Source organism: Piliocolobus tephrosceles, chromosome 6 (genome assembly GCF_002776525.5).
Source record: "Piliocolobus tephrosceles isolate RC106 chromosome 6, ASM277652v3, whole genome shotgun sequence".
Taxonomy (NCBI): domain Eukaryota; kingdom Metazoa; phylum Chordata; class Mammalia; order Primates; family Cercopithecidae; genus Piliocolobus; species Piliocolobus tephrosceles.
In genome coordinates this window covers 157,143,183-157,170,506 of record NC_045439.1, presented here as the reverse complement: position 1 = coordinate 157,170,506, position 27,324 = coordinate 157,143,183, and the positions used below count along the sequence as shown (strand labels likewise).

Here is a 27,324-nt window from a genome sequence, read left to right as displayed (position 1 = left end):
CTTATGAACTCCAGAGCTCACCTGCAGACTGTGTCTGTCAGGGGTGGGGGAGTCTGCTCCTTATTCACATAACAAAGGCATTGAATGGGGTGACATGAACAAAAGCAGGTAGAGTAAGGAACTCTGGAATTCTGCCTCACCATAAAAGCAACATCAAAGTTGGCAAAAACTGTCAGAGTCTATATTCTGTGGAACTCTGGATATTAAGCAATGGCTTATTAAGCAACCTAGGGCATTCTTATTTAAACAAAATGGCTAGATTTTGATCAGAAAAGTGAGCTTTGTGACATTTTAACTTAGCCCTGTCCTATCCTCTGCTCTCCAGTTTAGTGGTCGCCTTGAAAACAACAACCTGCATTCCTAGTACCAGCAGGAGCAGAAAGAATCTCATATGCAAAGAATTATAATTACTTGTTTTGAAATTACAGGGCAGCTCCTTGAAAGTCTGGCTGAAAGGTTCGTCTTTATTTCACCTGAGTTGGAACAGGCCCAGTACTAAAGCTTCCAGTTAGAAGGGGTGGAGGAAGGGTTGTCAAAAACTTTTACAGGCAAAGGGTTTAGTGCTTGCTCCCTGAGGTGACAGATGACAGCTAGGGCAAACAACAGACTAATCAAAAAACTAGGGAGAAAAACTGATGTCCGTAACAGCTTTGAAAAGCTCTGACACATTCCTGGGAATCTAGAAACCTACGTGCTTGCACAGGGCTGTGTGTATACTCCACAAAGACCTGAGAGGGCTGTAAGCTCATTTCCGGCTGACCTGGCCTTGAGACTCTGTGCAAGCAGGAAGTGAAGGCTAAGGCAAAGATGTAAACTGCCTGAATGTTGAAGATGTGCCTCTATATACACATACTTCTTCTCAGAAAAGACTAGAAGATTTTGTTGTTTTTGTTCCACACATTTAAGGAAATCTCTAAGTATTAACTGACCACTAAGCTAATAAAATACAAACTTTAGTGGCCAAACAACATAAAGAATATAGACTTTACAAAATTATTTCAGAAAAATCACTAAACAAACAACAACTACACTAAGAAGCAATAACAACAAGCCTGAGAGGGGAGAGAAGAATCTGATTTCTAGAATTGCCACATTGTAATATTCAACATGTCTACTTTTAAATAAAAATGACAAAACATGCATAAAGAAATAAGAAACTATGGTCCACACATAGGAAAAAGGATACTCTTGAAAACCAGGAATCCTGGATATTAGACGTTTTAACAAAGAGTTTAACTCAACTATTTTAGCTATTTTAAGTAGATTTAAAGACCTAAAGAAAATCATCTCTAAACAAGTAAAGTATGAGAAGGATATTTCACCAAATAAGAGAGTATCAATAAAGAGGTAGAAATTATATCAAGTAGATGATATCTCAAAAAAAAGAGGTAGAAATTATATATACATATACATATATATATGTGTGTGTATATATATATATATATTTTTTTTTTTTAAATAGGTCAGGCACAGTGACTCATGCCTGTAATCCCAAGGCTTTGGGAGGCCAAGGCAGGAGGATTGCTTGAAGCCAGGAGTTCAAGACCAGCCTTGGCAACATAGCAAGACACTATCTACATAAAATTGTTTTTAAAACTTGACAGGCATGGTGGTGCATATCATGGCAACTGGCCAAGCATGGTGGTGCCAGTAGTTTTAGCTACTTGGGAGGCTGAGGTGGGAGGATTGCTTGAGCCCAGGAATTCAAGGCTGCAGTGAGCTATGATCTTGTCACTGCATTCCAGCCTGGACAATAGAGCCAGACACTGTCAAAAAAAAAAAAAAAGAAATAAAGAAAGGAAGGAAGGAAGGAGGAAAGAAAGGAAAAGGAAATTCTGACATTGTAAAGTACAATAACTGAAATGAAAAGTTCACTCTAGAGGCCCAATAGCACATTTGAGCAGGCAGATTAAAGAATCAGCAAACTGGAAGATAAATCAGTTAAAATTACCCAGTCTAAGGAACAGGGGGAAGAAATGAAAAGAAATTGAACAGTCTCAGAGACCTGTGGAACACCATCCAGCAGAACAACATAGGCATTATGAGAGTTATAGAAGGAGAGAAGCAAAAGTAGCAGAAACAATATTTAAAGAAATAATGACCAACATTTTACAAATTTAATGAAAGATATGAATCTACATATCCAAGAAGCTCAATGAACTCCAAGTAGGGTAAACTCAAGGAGATCCAGACTAATTAACATTATAGTCAAACTGTTAAAAGCCAAAGGAAAAGAATCTTGAAAGCAGCAAGAGAGAAGCAACTCATCACATGCAAAGGATGTTCAATTCGATAAAAAGGCTGACTGACCTCTCATCATAAGCCAGAAAGACCAGAAGACCTTGGGAAGACATAGTCAATGTGCTGAAAGAAAAACTCTGTCCACTAAAAATTGTATATGCAGCAAAACTACCCTTTAAAAATGAAGGATAGATTAATATATTCCCAGATAACCAAGAACTGAGAGAATTCATTACTAGCAAACCTACTACAAGGGATACTAAAGATAGTTTTTCAGGCAGAAATGAAAAGACATAAGACAATAACCTAAGATCCACATGAAGAAATAAAGAGGACCAGTAAATGTAACTACATAGGTAAATATAAAAGGCATTATATATTTATTTTTTGTTTGTAACTACTTTTTATTTTCTACATGATTTACAAGACAACCATATAAAGCAGTCATTACAAATCTATGTTGATGGGTACACAATGTACAAAGTTGTAATTTGTGATAATAACAGAATAACATGGGTGGAGCATGGAGCTTTATAAGAGTAAAATTTGTGTATATTATTGAAAGCAATTGGTGTTACGCCAGATGCAAGGGCTCACACCTCTAATCCCAGCACTTTGGGAGGCAAAGGGAGGTGGATCGCCTGAGGTCGAGAGTTTGAGACCAGCCTGGCCAACAAGGTGAAACCCCATCTCTACTGAAAATATAAAAATTAGCCTGTGTGGTGGCAGATGCCTGTAATCCCAGCTACTCAGGAGGCTGAGGCACAATAATCACTTGAATCTAGGAGGCAGAGGTTGCAGTGAGCTGAGATCTTGCCACTGCTCTTCAGCCTGGGCAACAGAGTGATGCTCCATTTCAAAAAAAGAAAAAAAGTAATTGGCATTAAAGTAGACTGTTATAAATTAAGATGTTAGTGATAATCCCCAGGGCAAGCACTAAGAAAATAACTCAAAAACATATGATAAAAGAAAGAACAAGAGCCAGGTATGGTAGTGCATACCTGTATTCCCAGCCACTCAAGAGGTTGAGGCAGGAAGATCATCAGCCCAGGAGTTCAAGGCCAGCCTAGGAAACATAGCAGGGCCCCATATCTTAAAAAAGAAAAGAAATATTAAGTGAATTAAAATGATACACTAGAAAATACTTATTTAACACAGAAGAAAGCAGTAATGATGGAGTTGAGGGACAAAAAAAGACATAACATACAGAAAATAAATAGCAGTATGGCAGAGGTAAGTTCTTCGTTACTAGTAGTTATATTAAATGTAAATAGATAAAGCTCTCTAAGACAGAGACTAGCACATGAATGTTTAAAATATGGTGTGATTACATGCTGTCTACAAGGCTCACTTCAGATTCAAAGATTTTTAAAGTTTTTTTTTTTTTTTTGAGACAGAGTCTCGCTCTGTCGCCAGGGCTGGAGTGCAGTGGCCGGATCTCAGCTCATTGTAAGCTCCGCCTCCCGGGTTCACGCCATTCTCCTGCCTCAGTCTCCCGAGTAGCTGGGACTACAGGTGCCCGCCACCTCGCCCAGCTAGTTTTTTGTATTTTTTAGTAGAGACGGGGTTTCACCATGTTAGCCAGGATAGTCTCGATCTCCTGACCTCGTGATCCGCCCATCTCGGCCTCCCAAAGTGCTGGGATTACAGGCTTGAGCCACTGCACCTGGCCGATTTTTAAAGTTTTAAAGGATGGAAAAAGATATTTCATGCAAACAGTAATCGAAAAATATTTGGAGAGGCTACTCCTATCAGGTAAAATAGACTCTAAGACAAATATTGTTACCAGAGACTAAGAAGGACATGATATAATGATTAAAAGGTAACTATATCCAAAAGATATAACAATTATAAACATATATGCACCCAACAGCAGAGCCTCATAAGATATGAAGCAAAAACTGACAGAATTGAAGGGAGAAGTAGATAGTTCTCAAATAATAGTTGTAGGCTCTAGTATTCCACTTTCATTAATAATAGAACTAGACAGAAGTTCATTAAGAAAATAGACACTTTGGCCAATACTATATGCCAACTCAAGGTAACAGACATCAACAGAACACTCAACAACAGCAAAATATATATTCATTTTATAAGCATATGGAACATTTTCCAAGATACATCATCTGTTAGGCCATAAAACAAGTCTCAATAAGTTTTAAAAAGATTAAGGTTAAACGAAGTGTATTCTCAGGCCACAACAAAATAAAATGATAAATTAATAACAAATGAAAATTTGGAAAATTTACATCTGTGACAATTAACACACTCTTAAATAATCAATAGATCAAAGAAGAAATCACAAGAGAAATTAGAAAATACTTCAAGGTGAACAAAATGAAAACACAACATACCAAAATTTATGGGATACAGTGAAAGCAGTATTTAGAAGGATATTTATAACTATAAAGGCCCACATGTAAAAAGAAGAAATCTCTCAAAGACAGTAAGAACTGAAGTAATGAACAGACTGCTACCAAGGTCCTAGACTGACTGCTGGGCTGCACACACATAGGTCAGATCTCAATAGCACTGCAAAGACTTTGAAAACTGAACTGGCTTTGGAATCACAGTCCACAGAAAGCATGTCAGAACTTGCAGTCTGAAACGAACCAGGTTCATCGCCTGCCAGAACAAAAGAAATCAACATTCTCCATGAAAATTAAACAAGATTCAGAGTCATGCGGTATAATATTCAAAATGTCAGGCTACAATTCAAAATCATTTGGAGTATGAAGAATCTAGAAGCTCTCAACTCATCTGGTAAAAAAAGACAATCAGTAAATGTCAATGTCAAGATAATGCAGATGTTGAAATTATCTGACAAAGGCTTTAAAGCAGCTATTATGAAAATGCTTTAACAAAATTGCAAAGGCTCTGGAAACTAATAGAAAACTAGAAAGTCTAGGAAAAAGAATAGAAGATTTTAAGAAAATCCAAAGAAAATTTTACCAAAAAATACAGTAAGTGAAATGAAAACTTCATTGGATAGGCCCAATAGCAAAACAGGGATTACAGAGGAGAGAGTAAACTTGAAGATATTTCAATAGAAAATTACTCAATTTGAACGAGAGAGTAAATGGGCTGAAAAAAAAAAAGCCCAAAGCCTCAGAGAAGGCAATAACAAAAGGTATAACATTTGTATTATAAAAGTCCCAGAAGAAGAGAAAGAGTATGATGCAGAAAAACTACTTGAAGAAATCGCTGAAAACCTCCCAAGTTTGATGAAAGACATAAACCCACAGATTAAACGTAGAGAATGCTAAACAGGACTAACTCAAATGAATCCGTATCAAATGAAGGGCCACAAACTAAAGACAGAGGGGAAAAAATTGATAGCAAAGAAAAAAATTGACCAGAGAAGAATGACACATTACTTACTGGAGAACAGTGATTTAAATGACGGCAGATTTCTCATCAGAAACCTTGGAGGTCAGAAGGAAGTAGCACTATGTTTTTAATTTTAAATTTTATTTATTTTTTGAGATGAGGTCTCCTGTGTTGCCTGGGCTGAACTCACACACCTGGGCTCAAGCGACCCTCCCACCACAGCCTCTCGAGTAGCTGGGATTACAGGTACCATGCCCTGCATTATGTTTTTAAAGTGCTGAAAGAAAAGAATAATCAACCCAGAATTACATACTCAACAAAAATATTCTTCAAAAATGAAGGTGAAAAAAAATCCGACAAAGAATTCACTGCTAGTAGACCAATTCTAAAAGAATAACTATAGGAAATTCTTCAGACAGAAGGAAATGATTCCAGAATTGAACTTGGAACATCAAGAGCATTAGAAATAATAAATATGTTGATAAACGTAAAGATGAATCTTCTCTTTCTGAGTTCTTTAAAGTATATTTGACAGTCAAAAGCAAAAATTGCCATATTGTCTGATGGCGTTTTCAATATATGTGAATGCAATGTATGACAACCGCAGCACAAAGGGCTATGGGAAAGGGACCTGTATGGTAGTAATGTTCCTACATTCAAATTGAAGTGGTGAAATACTGATGCTAAGTACACCATGAAATGTTACTATCTATTTGTAATTCCTAAAACAACCACTGTAAAATCTATAGTAAATGCTCTAGTCACTTCCCATCTCATTTCCTGAGGCCATCATCACCATGATACCAAAACCAGACAAAGACAATTGAAAAAGAAAACTACAGACCAATATTCCTCTTGAATGTAGACACAAAAATTCACAACAAAATACTAGCAAATTGAGTCTAGCCACGATTAGGTAGTTTATCCCAGGAATAAAAGGCTAGGTCAGTATTTGAAAACAATCAGTGTAATCCACCATATTAATGATTTAAAGGAAAAAACCCTATATGTTTCTAGCAATTGGTGCAGAAAAACTATTTGATGAAATTCAACATTCATGATGATAAAAAATACATTTTCTAAAAGCCTCTCAGCAAACTAGGAACAGAAGAGAACCTCCTTAATCTGACAAATGGCATTTACATAAAATCTATAGCTAACATCGTGAAAGACAGAATGCTTTCTCCCTAAAACTGGGAACAAGGAAGGACGGCCACTCTCACCACTTCAACAGTGTACTGAAAGTCTTAGGCAATGCAATAAGGCAAGGAAAAAAAAGTCTTATGTCTCGGAGAGAAATACCTAAATACATAAAACCATTCCTATTTATAGATGACACGATTATCTATGTAGAAAATCACATAAAATCTTTAAAAAACAAAATGAAACAAATGAAAACGTCCCAGAAGTAATATGTGAATTTAACAAGGCTACAGAGTACAAAGTCAACAAACAAAAATTAATCTTATTTCTATATACCATCAGTGTGTAACTGAACATCGGAATTTTTAAAATAATACCATTCTCACAGAGCTCTAACAAAACCGAAATACTTAGGTATAAATCTCATAAAATATGTATGGGATCTATATGCAGAAAACTACAAAGTGCTGATGAAAGAAATCAAAGATCACTTAAACAAATGGGAAGATAAACCATATTCATGTATTGGAAGACTCAATGTGGCCCCGATGTCAATTCTCCCCAAATTTATTTATAGATTTAACACAATACCAGTCAAAATCCCAGCAGGATATTTTGTAGATATGTCAACTGGTTTTGTTGTTGCTGTTGTTGTTGTTGCTGTTGTTATAGATGAGATCTCCCTATGTTTTCTGGGCTGGTCTCAAACTCCTGAGCTCAAGCAATCCTCCTACCTCAGTCTCCTGAAGCACTAGGATTACAGGCATGAGCCACTGTGCCCAGCTATGTCAATTTATTTTGAAAATTAACTGGAAAGGCCAAGGAACTGGACTATGTAAAACAATTTTGAAAAGAAGAATAACATTAGAGGAATCACACTACCCAGTTTTAAGGCTTACTGTGAAGCTGTAGTAATGAAGACAGTGTGGTATTGGTGAAGGGTCCAGCACATACATAAACGAAACAGAATAAAGAGTCCAGGAGTGGGCCGGGCGCGGTGGCTCAAGCCTGTAATCCCAGCACTTTGGGAGGCCGAGACGGGCGGATCACAAGGTCAGGATATAGAGACCATCCGGGCTAACACGGTGAAACCCCGTCTCTACTAAAAAATATAAAAAACTAGCCGGGTGAGGTGGCGGGCGCCTGTAGTCCCAGCTACTCCGGAGGCTGAGGCAGGAGAATGGCGTAAACCCGCGAAGGGGAGCTTGCAGTGAGCTGAGATCTGGCCACTGCACTCCAGCCCTGGCGACAGAGCAAGACTCCGTCTCAAAAAAAAAAAAAAAAAAGAGTCCAGGAGTAGATCTACCCAAATAGAGACAATTGATTTCTTTCCTCAAAGGTGCAAAACTAATTCAAGGAGGAATGGATCATCTTTTCAACTAACGGTGTTAGGACAGTTGGACATTGTTATGCAAAAAATGATATCAACACATACAAAAATTTAAAATGGAGCATAGATCTAAATATAAAACACAAAACTATAAAATGTTTGGAAGAAAACATGAGAGAAAATCTTCACACCTTGGGAATAGACAAAGGATTCTTCAATGCAACACCAAAAGCATAATCATGTTAATCATATATCTGACAACAGACTTTTATACAAAATATCTAAAGAACTCTAAAACCCATAATAACCCATAGTGAGGAAAAAATGGCCCAATAAAAAAAAGAGCTAAAGATTAGACTAGACATACCAAGAGGACATAAGGTTGTTAAATATGTACATAAAAAGATGCTCAACATCATTAGCTATCAGTGAAATGAAAACTAAAACCAGAATGAGATACAGCTACACACCGAATACAAGAGCTAAAAATAAAAAAATTAAAAACAACAACAGCCAAGAAGGATGCTGAGCAATTGGAATTTTCATACACTGCTGGTAGGAATAAAAAATGGTACAGCCACTGTGAAAAATGGTTGGGCAGTTGCTTATAAAGTTAAACATACATTTACCCTATGAATCAGCAATCCCAGGTATTTAACTCCTAGGTATTTATCCTAGAGAAATGAAAACATGTTCACACAAAACCTGTACATGAATGTTTATAGCAGCTCTTTTGCCAAATAATGGAAACAACCCAAATGTCCTTCAACAGGTACTGTGGCACATCCCTAGTAGAAATATATCTTTGCCAGGTATGGTGGCTCATGCCTGTAATCCTAGCACTTTGGGAGGCTGAGGCAGGTGGATCACCTGAGGTCAGGAGTTCAAGGCCAGCCTGGCCAACATGGTGAAACCCCCTCTCTACTAAAAATACAAAAATTAGCCAGACATGGTGGTGGGCGCCTGTAGTCTCAGCTATTTGGGAGGCTGAGGCAGGAGAATCGCTTGAACCCAGCAGACAGACGTTGCAGTGAGTGGAAATTGCGCCACTGTACCGTAGTCTGGGCAACAGAGTGAGACTCCATCTCAAAAAAAAAAGAAAGGAAATAAAGAAATAAATCTTTAAGAGAGCATTAACTTCAATTAAAGGGAAAACCAAGTGAATTACTTGGATCTGGAATGCTTTGTATTCTGTGATGTGCTGAAAAATATTTTTCACTCAGTGCTGAAAGGAAAACTGGATTAAGACTCAGAAAGCTACACAAATAACTTCTTTGCTGATTAATCATATCTCACTATGAGCTCTATCATGAATGATGGATTCTCTTGTGCTTTTCTGCCATTTGATGTGTAAACAGATGTGAGGCTCTTGTCAAATTGATTCCTAGATAGCCATTTCTCTATCTGAAATGGAAACCACTCTTTGTGTGGGTGTCAAGGTTTGTAAAACATGTTTTAAATAATTATGGGAAGTTATCAACCATGGTTAACAAAGGAGATAGATCCTCATTTGTCCTTTATGTTAATCATTTCAGATGTAAGTGAACTTAAACTCATTTTTATCTTTCTTCTTTCCTACATACTATGAAACTCAATGCAACTTCCCTTCATTTGGCATAGCTGTTTAAAATTTGCTGTATCCATGTCGTAGCTATTCACAAGCTCCAAACAAGCAACTGACAATTTCTCTGAACCCAAGGCACATTATTAAGCATTGTTTCTTCCACAGCTTCAACGAAGGGAGCAACAGTAGGGATGGGAGATTTGAAACAGCATAAAAGGAGCTTGGTAACTGAATCAATGCAGAGGGTAGGGGAGAGGAGAGAAGTGAGGGGAGAGAATTAGTATAAGGGAGATCAAAGAATCCAATGACTTTGAGGTTTCTTTTTCATATATGAGTGGCTGAGAGTGCTGTTATCTGAATTAGGTAATAAAGGGGAAAATAGGCAAAACTATAAAAGATTTGAAAGGAAAAATATTTATCTTCATTTCACCAGTGTATTTATTTAGAAAAGTTTGCACAGCTGCAGTATCTCTTACTGTATGTTTGTAACGGAACTCAAGTTTGACTGGGGCAATGTGGGTTTTTTGATACAAAGGAATCATCGGGGTAATAGATCTGAAGGGAGTAGGGAGTCTTGATTGATTGATTGATTGATTGAGACGGAGTCTTGCTCTGTCATCCAGGCTGGAGTGCAGTGGTGCGATCTTGGCTCACTGCAACCTCTGCCTCCTGGGGGCAAGCAATTCTCGTGCCTCAGCCTCCCAAGTAGCTGGGATTACAGGCACGTGCCACCGCGTCCAGCTAATTTTTGTGTTTTCAGTAGAGATGGGGTTTCATGGTATTGGCCAGGCTGGTCTCGAACTCCTGGCCTCAGGTGATCCACCCGCCTCGACCTCCCAAAGTGCTGGGATTACAGGCGTGAGCCACTGCGCCGGGCCAGGAGCCATTATTTTTAACGAAGAACACCAAGTCTGACTCAGAAGTAATGGAAAGTTCATAGTGAAAAATTCTTCTGTTGGTCTCTGAAATGCAAGAGGAGAGAGAACCCTTAGAACCTACAGTGCCTGTGATACAGAGGCTTTAAAAAAAGGAAGCCAGGACTTCTCATACATGGTGAATTTGGTCCTCGCTGGTGGCAAAGCTCAAATGATGTGGTTTCCTATAGTACATATAAATAGTTCTCACCCCAAGAAAAGAGTTAAGAATAGAAGCCAAGGAACCACACATACAAACACAGACACATCAGAGCACAGCTGTCAATGTGGCCAACAGAAGAGTGGCATTAGCAAAAGAAACTCTGGGAGAAGGTGGGGCAAGGTAGCCACAGCAGCTGCAGGGTGGGGGGTGGAGTTCAGGAGATGCAGTCAAGCACAGAGCAGACTTAGCAGTGCAAAGAGCAGCAGGCAATCTGCCCAGAAGACAAAAGAGTGGGGTGGCTGACCAAAATGAAATGGATGGATAAGAGCAGAGCCAGCAGAACGAGTGAGGACATGTATAAGGATGTGCAGAGAAGGTAGTAAAGACCTTCGTGGGTCATACAGATTACAACACAAGCCACGTCTCCCTATGTTTTTAAGAAAGCTGGGAGAAAATAAAAGCATAATGGAATCAGACCTAAGTGTTTGCCATCACACAGGGATGAACCAGCCAGAAGAGTAGCCAGGACTCCCAGCTCCATCCTGGGGACAAATTCAACTTTTAAAAAGCAATCCTCAATCCTGGGCACACCTCGCCTCTTAGAGTTAAATTCCTATTGAAATAATTCATACAGTATGTAGTAAAATATAAAACAAAGCCTGTACCAGTGGATTTTAGGCCAGGCAACATCATGGTTTCATAGGCTGTTGCCTGATCTTCTAAGAATTAAAAAAAAAATTAACAGCAGACATTTACAATCTCCCATGCTCTTTTTTGTGTGTAACCTTGTTAAGGAAATACTAATTATTAAATATAAATAATAATTTAAAGTTACTGGTATTCTTCAGACAATTAAATCACCTACTGTCCTTTAAGCAAACTATCTGATCATCTGAACTTAATTATTAATGGTTTATTTTCTGAATCCCTTGAACCTCAAATAAGGATTTTAATTTTATTTATTTTGTTATAACCATTCACTGCTGACAGCCACAGTCAAAGCTCTAAAAACTAAGCACTAGTACCTTCTGTTATTACTAGAAGCAGCATGATGTACCAGCTAAGAGACAAGGACTGGAGTGAGTGCTGGAGCTAGGCTGCATGTGCTCAAATTCCTCCTCCACTGCTTCCTACCTTTGGGGGAATTACTTATACGCTCCATGACTTAATTTCCTCACCGTAAAATGGAGATGATAATAAAAGACCTACTTCCAAGGACTGCTCTGAAGATTAAATAAGCCTAAGATTGAACCTCAGTTAGTACTTGCTAGGGAGTACATTATGCTCTTAGAACAATGACTGGTGAGCAGTAAGTACTATATGCATTAACTATTATTTCCATTATTTTCTGGTGGCTCCTCATGGTAATTTGAGTAGTCATGTTAGAGGATTGTGAAGCTTGTAAATATGCTCAAACAGTTCCATAATTATTAAAATTCTGAAAAAATCACATAGCAATGACATTATCTTTTGATTTTTTAATATCCACTTAATCTCAGTTTAATAAATCTATCCCTTTATATTCACTAGAGTTGAAAATATGTCAATGAGGTTGGAAGAAATCAATGAAAGAGAAACTTTTATGAAAACTTCCCTGCAGACTGTTGACCTTCGACTTGCTCAGCTAGAAGAATTATCTAACAGAATGGTGAATGCTCTTGAAAATCTTGTGGGAATCGACAGGTCTGACCTGATCCAGGCACGGTCGCGGGCTTCTTCTGAATGTGAGGCAACGTATCTTCTCCGGCAAAGCAGCATCAATAGCGCTGATGGCTACAGCTTGTATCGATATCATTTTAATGGAGAAGAGTTATTGTTTGAGGATACATCTCTCTCCATGTCACCAGGGACAGGAGTCAGGAAAAAAACCTGTTCCTTCCGTATAAAGGAAGAGAAAGATGGGAAAAGGCATCTAGTCCCAGAATGTCAGAACAGCCTTCACCTTTCACTGGGCACAAGCACATCAGCTACCCCAGATGGCAGTCACCTTGCAGCAGATGACTTAAAGAACGCTGAAGAGTCAAAGTTAGGTCCAGATATTGGGATTTCAAAGGAAGATGATGAAAGACAGGCAGACTCTAAAAAAGAAGAAACTATTTCCCCAAGTTTAAGTAAAACAGATGTGATACATGGACAGGACAAATCAGACGTTCAAAACACTCAGCTAACAGTGGAAATGACAAATATAGAAGGCACTATTTCCTATCCCCTGGAAGAAACCAAAATTACACGTTATTACCCCGATGAAACATTCAATGCTTGTAAAACAATGAAGTCCAGAAGCTTCGTATACTCCCGGGGAAGAAAGCTGGTCAGTGGGGTTAACCAGGATGTAGAGTACAGTTCAATCATGGACCAGCAATGGACGACCGAATGGCAATGCCAAGTTCAAAAGATCACGCGCTCTCATAGCACAGATATTCCTTACATTGTGTCGGAAGCTGCAGTGCAAGCCAAGCATAAAGAGCAGTTTACAGATATGGAAGATGAACACCATGTCGCTGAAGCAATCCCTCGAATCCCTCGCTTGTCCCTAACCATTACTGACAGAAATGGGATGGAAAACTTACTGTCTGTGAAACCAGATCAAACTTTGGGATTCCCATCTCTCAGGTCAAAAAGTTTACATGGACATCCTAGGAATGTGAAATCCGTTCAGGGAAAGTTAGACAGATCTGGACATGCCAGTAGTGTAAGCAGCTTAGTAATTGTGTCTGGAATGACAGCAGAAGAAAAAAAGGTTAAGAAAGAGAAAGCTTCTGCAGAAACTGAATGCTAGTCTGTTTTGTTTCTCTGATTTTTTTTCAACAGTCAGAGCCACTAATGGGTGTCATCTTGGCCATCTAAACATCATCAATTTCTAAAAACACTTTCCTTAAAAAATTTTGGAAATTCAGACTTGACTTACAATTTAATGCACTAAAAGTAGCATTTTGTTAGCATCTGTTAGTAGGCTTAGTTTTTTCAGTTGGAGTAGTATCAAATGAAAGTGATACTATAACGAAGATAAATTGACTAATGCATATACAAGATTATACAATCTCTTTATTACTGAGGACCACCAAATAGCCTAGGAAGTACCCTTGAGCACTGAAGTCACCATTAGCTCACTTAAGAAGTAAGCAACTATCTGGGCACAGTGGCTCACGCCTGTAATCCTAGCACTTTGGGAGGCCAAGGCAGAAAGATTGCTTGAGTCCAGGAGTTTGAGACCAGCCTGGGCAACATAACGATACCCAATCTCTTAAGAAAAGAAAAAAAGTAAGCAACTATGTAAGAAAGAGAAACTAAAGAGAAAGTCAACATGAAAAAAGGGAAGGGTGGAAAGAAGAAAAATAAAATTATGAGGCACAAGAAGTAGAAAGGAGCCATAAATATGTTTTTATGGGCCAGGTGCGGTGGCTCATGCCTGTAATCCCAGCACTTTGGGAGGCCGAGGAGGGCAGATCACGAGGTCAGGAGATCGAGACCATCCTGGCTAACATGGTGAAACCCGTGCACTCCAGCCTGGGTTCAGAGTGAGACTCCATCTGAAAAAAAAAAAAAAAATTGTTTTTATGGGGTCTTTGTTTTCTGTTTTAATGTTTTATTTTAAACTACACAATGGGAAAAAAAGTACACAATTATATCAAACATCATACTGTAATAATTTAGGGTGACCTAGAGTTTTGTTAATGTGCAAAAATAAAGTATCCAATATGCATTTTCTTGTTGTCATAGAGTCCCTAATAGCAAATACAAATTAGTTGTACCTGTCTATGCAATGCTTTCTACAAAGCTGTAGCTAAAACCTAAAGGATATATGTTCACAAGCCACAGAGACTGCTCTTAGCTGAGAATACCAGGTGTTATGTTTCAGCTCAAAGTTCAAACAAATACCCACAAGAGTAATAGGACCCCCATACGAGGGTTCCAAGAGGGGCCACTGTCTAGGAACCCTGAAAGCCACCCCACCATCACCACTCTTAACTATACAAAAAGAAGCAGAGGTGGCAGAAAGGGGTCTTCTCTGGCTAGAGCAGAGGTTAGAGTTAGACCGCAGCTCTTCACCATCCCCCAAAAGAACCTCAGGGTACTCAGATCTCAGGAGATCTCTGGTGCACAGAGAGAGGACCAACCTCCTGCCTGGAGTTACTGGCAGCTGATACTTCATGAAGCAAAGTGCCTCATACCCAGAAAGGACCACTGGGCAGAGTAACCAGGAATTGGTGGTGGCAGGGTTGGGAGACGTGTCAGACAGAAATGGGTGATGATCACAAAAAAATGAGACTGCCATCCCCATTCTCATCTGAGGTGTAGACTGTAGCACTGCCAGAAACTGGCAAAGGAGGAGAGAAAGAGACAGAGAGACAGAAACACACAGAGACCCAGAAACAACAGAGGCTCACTGCAGTTATGCCAAAGGTAGTGATCAGAGATGACAATACCGAAATGTGATTTTGCATCTTTTTCCTCAAAATATGACTGAGATTGTAATAGTCAGATTACAACTCTTGAACTGGGCTGAATTTATCAAAAAAAAAAAACTGATATACCATTGCCTGGGTTGTGGGGGAGGGCTTTAATATTTGAAAAGTGACATTTATTTAACATAAACGATTACTTATTTGCATATTGCTACATTGAGACTATTTAATTTATCCTGCCACATGTGTTTATTCAACTCAATACTTAACCCATTACATTTTATCTCACTCCTAAGTCTTTCCTTTGGGTGTCAAAAAAACTTTCAGCCTTTTGCCATATCCTAGAAAAGAGATTTCTCAGAATAAGCTGGGGAATCTATAACACCTCAGCAGAGCTGGTCTACAAAAGATAAAGCCTATCTTTGGAATTCTCCCCATATCTGTTCATTACACAGTCTCCCTTTACAAAGGTCTGTCCCACCGTGCCTCAGGTGTGGGACTCAAGTCCCATTTCCTTAAGTCTCACTAAGGTCTGTGACTCCTGTCTTATGCCAAGGTGTCAGCTGATGGAGGATTTTCTAAGGATGTTTGTCTTACGGATCCAAATGGATCAATTCTAACGGTGTGATTTCAGAACCTGTGACTGGGCCAACTATTCTTGAGACCTTTCTTGTACACCTTAAATCATACCATATAGTTGATTAGTACTTTACCAACCCAGCACAACTCCAATATTGACAGTCTTCTATGCAGGGCACTGCGCCAGACCACTTGGTATTACATCATTAATGATTACATTATTATTCCCAATTTCATTACAATTTTGTCTAAATATGGACAACCAAATATTGGGAATATCCAATCTAATCAAATCTAGCAGTATCTAATACATTAAAATAAGAATACTTCATATGTTCAAATCATTTAATATAGAACTATCTTGGTAAATGAATAAGAATTATATTTCTGTGCTATGTAAAACATAGTAACATAAGAAGGCTTTTATTATTTTATCCCCAAAACTCTGGCACACTCATAAATGAGTTATAATATAGTATTTGGTATATATTAAGCTTGTTTTGGACTTTGATCAATAGCAATTAAGACTTGAATTATCAAAAGACCTCATGATATGTGGCTCTCTCCTTTAAGGCTGTATGATTGCTTACATTCTGAATACATATATATGCTGCGTCATCATGAGATTCCTATAGTCTTCCATAGTTTAGGTTTTAAAATCTAAAAATCAAACTGCTAATGTTGTCATATAGTTATTCTATACCAAAAATGCATTTTTGCTAAATATATATTAGAAATAAAGTGAAATGAAATCATCTTACTACCTCCTATGCACAAAAAAATACTTTTAAAGGTTTCATCTTAAGATAAAAATGCAGAAAATCACACAAAATAAATAACTGACTTAATTATTGTAAGCTGAATATCCTTGTGTCCACCACTCAGATTAATAGAATTTGCCAGCTGCCCCAAAAGTCTCAGAAGTCCCTATCTCAACCACCTCTGTTCCCTGAAAAGTAACTATATTTTTACAGTAATCCTTTCCTTGCTGTTGCAGTTACTATCGCTGTATTATTAATACAAGTGACTCCAAAACTGGGTGGCTTAGAATACCTATTTGATTATGCGATTATGCTCAGGGATTCCATGGGTCAGGAATTCAGACAGGGACAGCAGGAATGCCCCTGATTTGAAGTGTTTGCCGAGTTCCATGTAAGTACTCCTACCACAGCTAACTTCAAGCTATAGCATCACTGAATATGGAAGACATACTAACAACTGGTTCTTGCAAGCCAGTACAGGCTGGCTATAGCACACTACTGTCTACTCCAAGATATTTGGGGCCTCAGCTGGGAAGACTTACTGTCTAGAGGTAACTCAACAGCTGGAGGCTGGGATTATCTAGACACGTCTTTATTCACATGTCTGAAAATGGATAATGGCTCTCAACTGCGATCTCAGTCTCAGTATAGAGCACATACGCATGGCCTCTCCAAGCAGCCTGGGCTTCCTCACAGCATGGCAGTCTCACAGAAATTGTATTTCCCACATGATGGTTCAGGGCTCCAAAAGTGAGTGTCTCATTCAGCTAGGAGTAAATATTGCTTTTTATGGCCTATCCTCAGAAGTCTTGCAGAGTCACTAAGGCCAGCTGAGATTCAAGGGTAGGGGTCATATAGAGGGGAGTGTTTAAAAAATTTGCAGATATGTTTTAAAATCACTATACTTGTATTTCATTATAGTTGTATTGCTTGAATGTTCCTTAGGACTATAGTTTAGCCTTACTGTTTTCTTTTTCATTTGAAGGTATTTTAAATCTCTTTTAATCTGGTATTACCTTTCTCTCTCTTTCTCTTCCTTAACAATTTCTTTGTTGAAGAACATGGGCTACTTGTCTTGCAAAGTTTCCCACAGTCTAAACTTTACTTATTGAATATTCATAGGAAGTTTCACATATTCTGCTGTTTCTGCAGGTTGGCAGGAGGAGACAGAGGCTTATTCAGGCTTAGGTCTGATCCCACTGGCAAGGCTCCTTAGATGGTGTTGCTTCTTTCACTAGGAGGCACATGTGCCTACTTGTCTCTCTTTTTGTGATGTCAGCAGCTGTTGATACTTAATGCCTAGATCCCTTAATTTATAGAGGGTTGAAAACTGTAATACTCAAATTCTATTATTTATGAAGAGATTATTCTTTTCATCTACCACTTGATTACACAGTGGCATAGTTCATACTACACAGCAGAAATAATGACTGATTGATAAATAATGAATTAATTCTCTACCATCCTCCAAAGGATGAAGGTGGTCTGCACGCCAGGCAGAGAGCCCTCACCAGAACCACCAGAACCCTTACCTTGCTGGTATCTTGGTCTTACACTTCCCAGTCTCTGGAACTGTGAGAAAGAAATTTTTGTTCTTTAAGCCACCAGTCTGTGTACTTTGTTATAGCAGCCTGAGGACACTAATACAACTAGACATCTGGAAAATGTCGTGACATTTCAGTCAACAACAAATCTGGAAATCAGAGTTTTTCCAGGTGTCTGATAGTTTAGTTTATTTAAACACCATTATGACCTCATGGATTTAAATATATATGATGTATTTTAATCCATTCTAATTTTTTGGTTTTGGAGGTTTTGTTGTTTTTTTGAGCCAGAGTCTTACTCTGTTGCCCAGGCTGGAGTGCAATGGCACGATCTCAGCTCACTCCAACCACTGCCTCCCAGGTTCAAGTGATTCTCCTGTCTTAGCCTCCCAAGTAGTTGGGATTACAAGCATGTGCCACCATGCCTGGATAATTTTTTGTACTTTTAGTAGAGACGGGGTTTCTCCATGTTGGCCAGGCTGGTCTCAGACTCCTGACCTCAGATGATTCACCTACCTCAGCCTCCCAAAGTGCTGGGATTACAGGCTTGAGCCACTGTGCCCAGCCATAATTATTATTCTCTCACATTTTCCTTCCATGAGTACCTTAAATACGTTAGTCCATTTTCTTCTGGCATAAAGCATTGCTGCCAAAACGTCTGGTAATATCTAATTTTCTTTCACCTAAAAATCACTTGCTTTTTTTGTCTAGATAGCCAAAGAAATTTTCATTGTTGTTTCTTGAAGGCCCAGTAGGTTTAGAAGAATGTGTCTTAGTGCTGGTAAGCCCAGATCAATGTTCTCAGGTGCAATGTGTTCTTTCAATATGTAGTTTCAAATATTTTCTTTTAATTTCAAGTAAGTTTTCTTAAACTACAGATTGTAGTATTTGTTCTGTTTCCTTATCTCCTCCCTCTTTTTGTTTCCCCCAGGAACTCCTATTATCTATTTGTTAGTTCTCCTTTGCCTATTTTCAATATCTAAACTTTCTTTCTAATCCATTTAACTTCATTAATTTTTGATTTTTTAGAATTTTTCTCCTTTTCATCTTCTATTCTCTTAAAGAATAATCAATTGTGTTTATTCATCCTTGGGTTTCTTTTAGTTTATTCTTAATTTCAGATTCTGATTTCTATTTTGAGTTTACTCATTTCATTTTGAATGTTTCTAGTTCTGGTTTATATAGTTCTTTTCATGTTTCATATCATTTTCTTAGTATCTTTTGGCTCATTTTGAAATAGTGGATGTTAGTTTTTATCTGCTTTGTGGGCATCCTTTCTGGTGTGCTTTTATTGTGGGTATGAGTGCTATTCTGTTCTTATTCTCTTTCATTACAATAATTTTCTATGTGATTTGACTTCCAGACTTTCATGTGATTATTTTTATGTGAAATTGGTTTTCTTGATCTTTTTGAAGGAGGCAGTTTTAAGGATAGTTCTTCTTTTTTCTTTTTTTTCTTTTTTTTTGGGGGAGGCGTCTTGCTCTGTCACCCAGGCTGGAGTGCAGTGGTACGATCTCGGCTCACTGTGAGCTCCGCCTCCTGGGTTCACACCATTTTCCTGCCTCAGCCTCCCGAGTAGCTGGGACTACAGGTGCCCGCCACCATGCCTGGCTAATTTTTTCTATTTTTCGTAGAGACGGGGTTTCACCGTGATAGCCAGGATGGTCTCAATCTCCTGACCTCATGATTCACCCACCTCAGCCTCCCAAAGTGCTGGGATTACGGGCATAAGCCACCGTGCCTGGTCCAGTTTTTCTAACTTCATAGAGAACTTCTGTTTTTACTGCATAGTGTTGTGGGTTTTTTGTTTTTTGTTTTTTAATTTTAAAACTTGGCTTACTTTTGGAGGTTTCCTGGTCTTCCATTTTTATCTAGAACATCTTCTTCCTTTCTCTCTATTGTCTCTATCTTGCTCAATTGTTTCCATGCCCAACAGTTTGCTGTCAGTGTAGGTCTCCATCCTGGAAGGAAGCCTAGTAGATTAGTTTCTCCAGTCCCTCCACACTTTACCAGGAGCCTCCTGCATTCTCATGTTTTTAGAGAAGGCAAATACCCTTTCCTGTTTCTGCTGCTGTTTTCAACTTGACTGGCTGGACCTTCCAGGGAACACCTTTCAGCTATTTTGGGGTTCTCCAGAGGCTTCACTGATTCTCTATGTTGATACCACATGGGTCTTATTACTTATTATTGCCATATTGCTGCTATTGGTTTGTTCCCACGCGTTTATATTTTTGAGATCAAGGGGATACCATTTCACTTGGATTTGTTATAGATGTTGTCCTTGGGGTTTTGGTTTTGCCAGATAGTTGCTTTGTCTGTTTTTATGCAGAGATTGAAAAAGTATGCTGCTGTTGTCATCTTTCCACAATTCTCCCTCAAGAAACAGATCTCTTAACTTACTTAGCAGTCATCTTAAAAGACCATATACTCAAGCAGTGGCCTCATTTTGCAGACATTATGTATAACCACTTCTAACCACTTCCACTGCTACCACCATCACCGTCTCTTATCTGGACTGTTATAACAGGCCCCAGCTGGTCTTTCAAAGGCCACCATGCTGCACACTACAGCAGTCAAAATGATTATTTTAAAACACAAGGCAGATTATATCACTCTTACCTCAAAACCCTGTAAAATATTCTCAACTTCTGGGACCTCTGTGATCTGGCCTGTGTTTCCCTCTGCCCTCCTCCCTGACTACATTAGGCTCTTTAGCCACACTGGCCTCAAACACCCCTCGAAGGTGCTCACCTCAAGGCATTTCTCACACAGCTAATCTTCTCTGTCCAAAACGCTCATCCTCCTCACGTCTACTTGGGTCGTTCCCTCACTCCTTTTGTCTCTCCTCAAATGTCCTATAATCAGAAAGTCCTTCCCTGACCACATCCAACTCCCCATTGAGAAATGGAACCACCTTTCTCTCGCTACGTTTTATTTTTCTTCACAGCACTCATTACCGCCCGACATGCTATATATTAATTTTTTAACTTTCTACCAAGAATGAAAATGCCATGAAAGTAGAAACTTTGTCTTAGTGTCTGGAATAATGCTTGGCACAATGTTAGTACTCAATACAAATTCACTAGTTCACTGAATGAGTGCTAAATGAATATATAAAGTTCCTAGCACCTGGTCAGTATTCAAGAAATGTTAGCTTTATTTTCTCTTGATAGGGAAAAGGAAGTGATCTTTAGAGAATGCTGCCATTCCCAATAATAGAAGATCCAATAATGGAAACAAAGGTGTAGTCAGAAAAATGGGTGATGGGAGGCCGAGTCCAGCAGTTCACCTGAGGTCAGGAGTTTGAGACCAGCCTGGCCAACATGGTGAAACCCCATCTCTACTAAAAAAATGCAAAAATTAGCCAGGCGTGGTGGTGGACACCTGTAATTCCAGCTACTTGGGAGGCTGAGGCAGGAGACTCGCTTGAACCTGGGAGGCTGAGGCAGGAGACTCGCTTGAACCTGGGAGGCGGAGACTGCAGTGAGCTGTGATTGCACCACTGCACTCCAGTTTGGGTGACAGAGCGAGACTCCATCTCTAACAAAACAAAACAAAACAAAAAACAACAAACAAAAACAGAAAAATGGGTGAAGCAGGACAAAATAGTGACATCAGAGCCAAAAGCAGGGGGTAGGCAATAACACCAAACATACAGTGTAGTCAAGGGCATCAGGGTCTGAGAAGAGGTTATAAAACTACTTCTATGGACTGAATTATGTTCTTCCAAAATGCTAACGTTGAAACCCTAACCTCTAGTATGGCTATATTTGGAGATTTTAGTAGGTAATTAAGGTTAAATAAGGTAATAAGAGTGGGGCTCTAATCTGATAGGATTAGCGTCCTTATGAGAAGAGACACCAAGAGGTGCCAGAGAGCTTGTTACATACCCTCCCCGCACAGTGTGAGCACAGGGTGAGATGGCAGCCATCTGCAAATCCGACAGAGAGCCCCCGCCTGTCTGCCTGCCACAAGTCAGGCAGATCCCTAACTTGCCAACACCTTGATCTTGGACTTCCATACTCCAGTATTGCGAGAAATTAGTCTGCTCTTTAAGCCATCAACCTGTGGTATTTTGTTATGGCAGCCTGAGCAGACTAATACAACCAGATATCTGGGAAATGTCATAAAATACCACCAGATATTTGGGAAATGTTAAGACAATAATAAATCTGGAAATAGACTTTTTCCACTTTTCAGTTGTATGGTCGCATATTAGAGTTGCAGATCCTAAGAAAACCTGAACAGAAAAACCCAAATCACAGAGTCATTTAAGTGTAAAGAAAAAGCCAATTATTGCTTGAAGAGTATTTGTAGAAATATCCATTGAATATAGAGGAATAACAGCATATCCATACAAATTTTTTTTTAAAAGTGTGCACGACAGTGATTTTAACACTTCTAATCCAATGGAACTAACATTTTAAAACACAATTATGGCCAGGCACGGTGCCTCATGCCCATAGTCCTAGCTACTTGAGAGGCTGAGGCAGGAGGATTACTTAAGCCCAGGAGGTCGAGGAGGCAGTGAGCCCTGATCATGCCAGTGCACTTCAGCCCAGGTGATGGTGTGAGACCCTGACTCTTTAAAAAATACAATTATGGTTATGGTTCCTGGGCAGAGTGGAATTCAAACATGTTAACCTGAAAGATCAGTAGGGTTCTAAATCCAGGATAAATTATTTTCAGAAAAACAATAACTTTCTGAATCTTTATTTAAATTGTTAAATGTTCCTGTGAGTAACACTCATCAGTATGGCTGTGACTGATATGGCTACATGGGAGCTTCCCTGTGACATTAATCATAAAGTGCTGGATTGGGGTATGATTCTTCAAGGTATAAGAAGGACCTAGTCTCAAGTAATAGAATCACCAAAATGTAACACCACTAGCCCCCTCCCACCAAAGTCCGCTCCAGTCTGAATTACGGTAAGAGCTCAGAAGTGACCTGCGCTTGGCGGCACCGACCCACTTTCCCAGTGCCGGTTCCTCGCATACTGGGCGCAGACGGGGTGACCGCCTGACCCCTGGACCCGAGTCCCCTTCCCCCGCCCTGGGCTCCTCCCTGAGCTCGCCCGGGCCGGAGGGCGAAGTCGGCCGATGTGTAAGCCATGGGAACTGTCCCAGGACTGCACTCCGGCCAGAAGATGCCCCGCGCCGCCGTCCCAGGCCGCCTACCGCTGCCGAAGTGGCCCCCGCGGGCCGCCGTAGGCCCCCGCGGGCCGCCTGACCCCTGCGGGCTGCCGTAGGAGCACCCTCCGGAGGCCGCGCTCTCGAGATGGCTGCCGGGCTCCGCTCCCCGCGGCGCCCCGGCTGAGGGCCCGCCAGCGGGCACCCGGCGCCACCCCTGCGTTCCGGCACCAGCACGGGCTACGGCCCGGGAGCGGCGGGCCGCGGCCCTGCGCGCGCCGTCTCTCGGGGCGGGGCACCGGGCCCCTTCCGGGGATGAGCCCCGGCGCCCGCGTCGGTCTGGCTGTGCCCGGCCCCTCCCCGCTCGGGCGGGCGCTGCGCCGTGTCCCCGCCCGTCAGTACGCCCGGCTCGGCTGGCCGCAGAAGGGGCCTGGGCGGCCGCACTGAGAGCTTTACGCCTGGAGGCGTCGGCGCTGCAGCTGACCCGCGACGGGAACAGGGCGAAAAGGCGGCGGCACCATGTTCTCCCTCAAGCCGCCCAGACCCACCTTCAGGTCCTACCTCTTGCCGCCGCCCCAGGTAAACAACTCCTACCCGCGAGCGCCTCTCTCCTCGTCGCTTCCGTGGAGCCTCCAGGCCGACCCCCGGGAACTGGAGGACCCTGAGAGGCTGCGCGCGTCTCCCTGCCCTCAGCCGCGCGGCTGCCTGATTGCCGGCGCCGCGAAATGCGCCTTCTCGGGAGCCCCCACTGGCTCGGCGAAAACTTGTAAAAAACTCTTCTGCAGCCATTCTCTGCCCGAAGTCCGTCCTCCGTAGTTTTACCGAGTGTTGAGACCCAGGGGAGCCTTGGGAGTTGGGGTTTTCTTTAGTTTCCAACCCGTCGACCGTCCCTCCTATGACCGCAAGCGTGACTGCAGCGCTTGGGGTCACTGGTCGAGGTGGTTACCCGTCTGTCATAAATGTGAACACCTGGAAGCGACACTGGCAGTTTAAGTAATTTTTATTATCAGGCTTCCAAGTCGAAAATGAGCAGATCTTTAAAAGAGCTCAGTTAATATGTGAAAGAATTTAAATGGGGGCTATGTGTCTTTCACCTGTGTCATCACTTAGAAAACAACATTTGCTGTAGCATTTTACGGAGGGTGGGGTGATTGAGATTTTGATTTATTTTGCTCATATATTTCAGACTGACGATAAGATCAATTCGGAACCGAAGATTAAAAAACTGGAGCCAGTCCTTTTGCCAGGTAAACGTTTGTTAGAATTTTAGCAGATACTTTAGCAATGTATTTTGGTCTAAGATTATTCTGCCCACTAGTATCATGTGGTTAACTTCCCTTCTCTCATTAAACTTTCTCCAGTTAAAAATCTGGTGATTGAGAGGAGAAAATGGAACTGTCAAGAATGTCATTACCTCATTTCCTTTTTTGTCTCCTGAATTTCTTTTTGAAAATACGTATATGTTTAATTGCTTGGGTAGTAAAAGTACTCTTTGCTTACGTGTTTGCCACTTATGGCATTAATGATTAACAGTCAAATCATTTTAATGCATTTTGATAGTATAAAAAGAGGCCTTTATTATGTCTCTGTCTCTATACCAATAACAGAGCTTAGTGAACTTTGAATTATTTGCTTGGCAATTGTTTTTTGAAGTTGTCAGCTGTGTTTGCAAATTTGCTTGTTTCAGTTTAGAAGTAGGCTTTTCCCAGCAGAGACACTTAATTGACATTTGGGGCCAGATAATTCATAGTTGGAGGGGCAGGCTGCCCTGGGTATAGCAGCAAAGATGGTCTCCACCCACTAGATGCCAGTAGTAGTACCCTTATTCCCTACCACCTAGTTGCGACCTAGTTACCACACCAAAATGCCTCCAGTCATTGCCAATTTTTTTTTTTTTTTTTTTTTGTCCCCGGCCTCTGGGGGACAAAAATCTCACAATAGAGAATCACTGCTGTGGAACAAAATTTACTATGGGTGACCTTAGAGATAGAAGTAGGGATTGGTAGCAGAAAGGAGTTTGTTTTAGAGCAAAGAAAATATTGGTATGGCATTTGGAATTGTGTAACAGTTGTATAATAATTAGGAGAAGTCGGTTGTTTAATGCCATTATTAGGGGAAGTAGCCAGATACTTAGGAAAGCCTATTTTAAACCTGAAATCAAATACTAGTTTGTGTGGCTACTATGAACATTGTAAAATCTGACTCATTACTTAAAGCCAAATCTAGTAAAATAATTAGAATTTTGTAGGTAAAAATTGAACAAATGTGGAAACTTTAAAATTTTAAATATTGTATAGGGACAAAATATTAAAAACACCAAACTTTGGTTCCATATGATAGATGCTAACTCTTAAAAAGTGTTTCTTAAACTTTACTTTCGGAGTCATAAATATTTTCCCTTGATTTTGTTAGTGCTTTTCACTCAACAGTGTGTACTAATTAATCATTTGTACTCTTCCTCAGAGTGAACAGTAGAATTACTAAGTAACCCTTGCTCCCTGTGTGCTCGGTTTCAGTCTTAGTCGCCCTGAGCCAGTGTTTAAAATGCAGGGGTGAAAAACAGTACTCATTTTGATAGAGTGCCTGTGAGCTATTGAACTTTGACTTCCTTTACTCTGAACAGGTCTGATTCTTAGGCTTTGATTCCTCCACTCTGAATACTATGATTTCACACTCAGTAACTGTAAATGCCAGTGCTTGTTTTTTACTTTTTTAAAAATTTTCTTTTCTTTTTTTTTTTTTTTTTTTTTTTAAAGACTGAGTCTCACTCTTACCTGGGCTGGAGTGCAGTGGCGCAATCTCGGCTCACTGCAACCTCTGCCTCCCAGGTTCAAGCGATTCTCCTGCCTCTGCCTCCCAAGTAGCTGGGATTACAGGAACCCACCACCACACCTGGCTAATTTTTTGTATTTTTTAGTGGAGATGGGGTTTCTCCATGTTGGCCAGGCTGGTCTTGAACTCCCGCGCTCAGGTGATCCACCCGCCTTGGCCTCCCAAAGTGCTGGGATTACAGGCGTCAGCCACTGCGCCTGGCCAGTTTTTAAAAATTAGTTTTTAAATTTAAGATATATGCTAATAAAAGGTGTTACTAAGTATGCGTAAACTTGAAGAACTTTCTCACTGAGGCTTATCAATTTTATAAAATTACTAAAAGTCAGAGTTTTCTGGGGAAATTGTAAACCCAGTTTCTGACTATGCTTTTCTTGTCCCAGAAATGGCAGCTAAATCCGAATTGTTTTTAGAAAAATTCTAAAAGAGGTGTAACACTAAGTCTGAACCTTTTAGTTGCCCATTAAGAAATTCTCTGACTTGTGTTAATTTTTGTTGCATTGGCGGCCAAATCATAGCTGAAATCTGTACAAGCATACGTGACGGCTCTATCACTCAGCATTCTGTTTGTACCTGACTTATTCTTACCCAACGTTTAGCCAGTCCTGAATTAGGATGTCTTTTGCCTCCTTCCTCTCCCCTTCTGTTCTTCTCCTCTCATTCTGGCCTTCTTGCATCCATCCTGGCTGTGTTCTGTCTGGCTACCATGTTGTGGTCTCTGTTTCCTCCTTCACCTTGCCTATCACATCTCTCACTGCCACCATTTGCTCTTTGTTGGCCTGCAGCCTACTACTCTACCCATGAAATGGAAGGCAAGTGGAAAGTAACTGAAGTATTGGTGATCTGAAGACCTAGACTAGGCTAGGGCTTTTACTAAGAGGGAGTGAATAATGTAGTTCTTACCTTTGTTACTATCAGAAATCAGTAGAAAACCTGGCCACATCACCTTTGGCTATATACAGGGACACAGAAGTTATTGTTCAACATGGACACAGGGAGGGGAACATCACACACCGGGGCCTGTGGGGGGTGGGGGATGGGAGGTGAGGGGAGGGAAAGCGTTAGGACAAATACCTCATGCATGCACGGCATAAAACCTAGACGACCGGGCTGATAGGTGCAGCAAACCAGCATGCATGTGTATACCTATGTAACAAATCTGCACATTCTGCACGTGTATCCCAGAACTTAAAAAAAATTTTTTTTAAATTGAAAAAAGAAGTAGTTGTCTAGAGAGATGGTATTGCATGCTTTGCTTTGGCATAATGCCTTGGGTCCAAGGGTATCCTACTTCAGTTGCCCAAAGTTTGAACTTTTAATTCAATAAGCAGATGAAAATTAGAACACAAAGTCAGTTGTTTATTTGCGTGCGGTCACCATGTGCCCTGTT

General features: G+C 40.4%; 2 protein-coding genes and 1 long non-coding RNA gene across 7 annotated transcripts in view; 2 read left to right on the top strand and 1 right to left on the bottom strand.

Moving 5' to 3' along the window:
* Positions 1-3,560, bottom strand: part of LOC111528831 — an 89,738-nt gene extending 86,178 nt beyond the window's left edge. The window contains exon 1 of the long non-coding RNA XR_002727170.1: positions 3,243-3,560. This is a non-coding gene — a long non-coding RNA (uncharacterized LOC111528831). The remainder of the gene's footprint in view (positions 1-3,242) is intronic.
* Positions 1-13,946, top strand: part of TRPM1 (transient receptor potential cation channel subfamily M member 1) — a 153,744-nt gene extending 139,798 nt beyond the window's left edge. For 2 of the 3 annotated variants that reach the window (XM_023195672.1, XM_023195673.1), the window contains one exon: positions 12,216-13,933. In XM_023195672.1, coding sequence (XP_023051440.1) covers positions 12,216-13,464 — 1,249 coding nt within the window. In that variant the 3' untranslated portion in view covers positions 13,465-13,933. Of the gene's footprint in view, positions 1-12,215 lie in introns of all 3 variants that reach the window. The other variant, XM_023195674.2, reaches the window with a different exon arrangement.
* A 9,288-nt stretch (positions 13,947-23,234) lies between these two features.
* MTMR10 (myotubularin related protein 10) overlaps positions 23,235-27,324 on the top strand; it is a 53,535-nt gene continuing 49,445 nt past the window's right edge. For all 3 annotated transcript variants that reach the window (XM_023195675.1, XM_023195677.1, XM_023195676.1), the window contains exons 1-2: positions 23,235-23,684; positions 24,292-24,352. In XM_023195675.1, the coding sequence (XP_023051443.1) occupies positions 23,625-23,684; positions 24,292-24,352 (121 nt within the window). In that variant the 5' untranslated portion in view covers positions 23,235-23,624. The remainder of the gene's footprint in view (positions 23,685-24,291; positions 24,353-27,324) is intronic.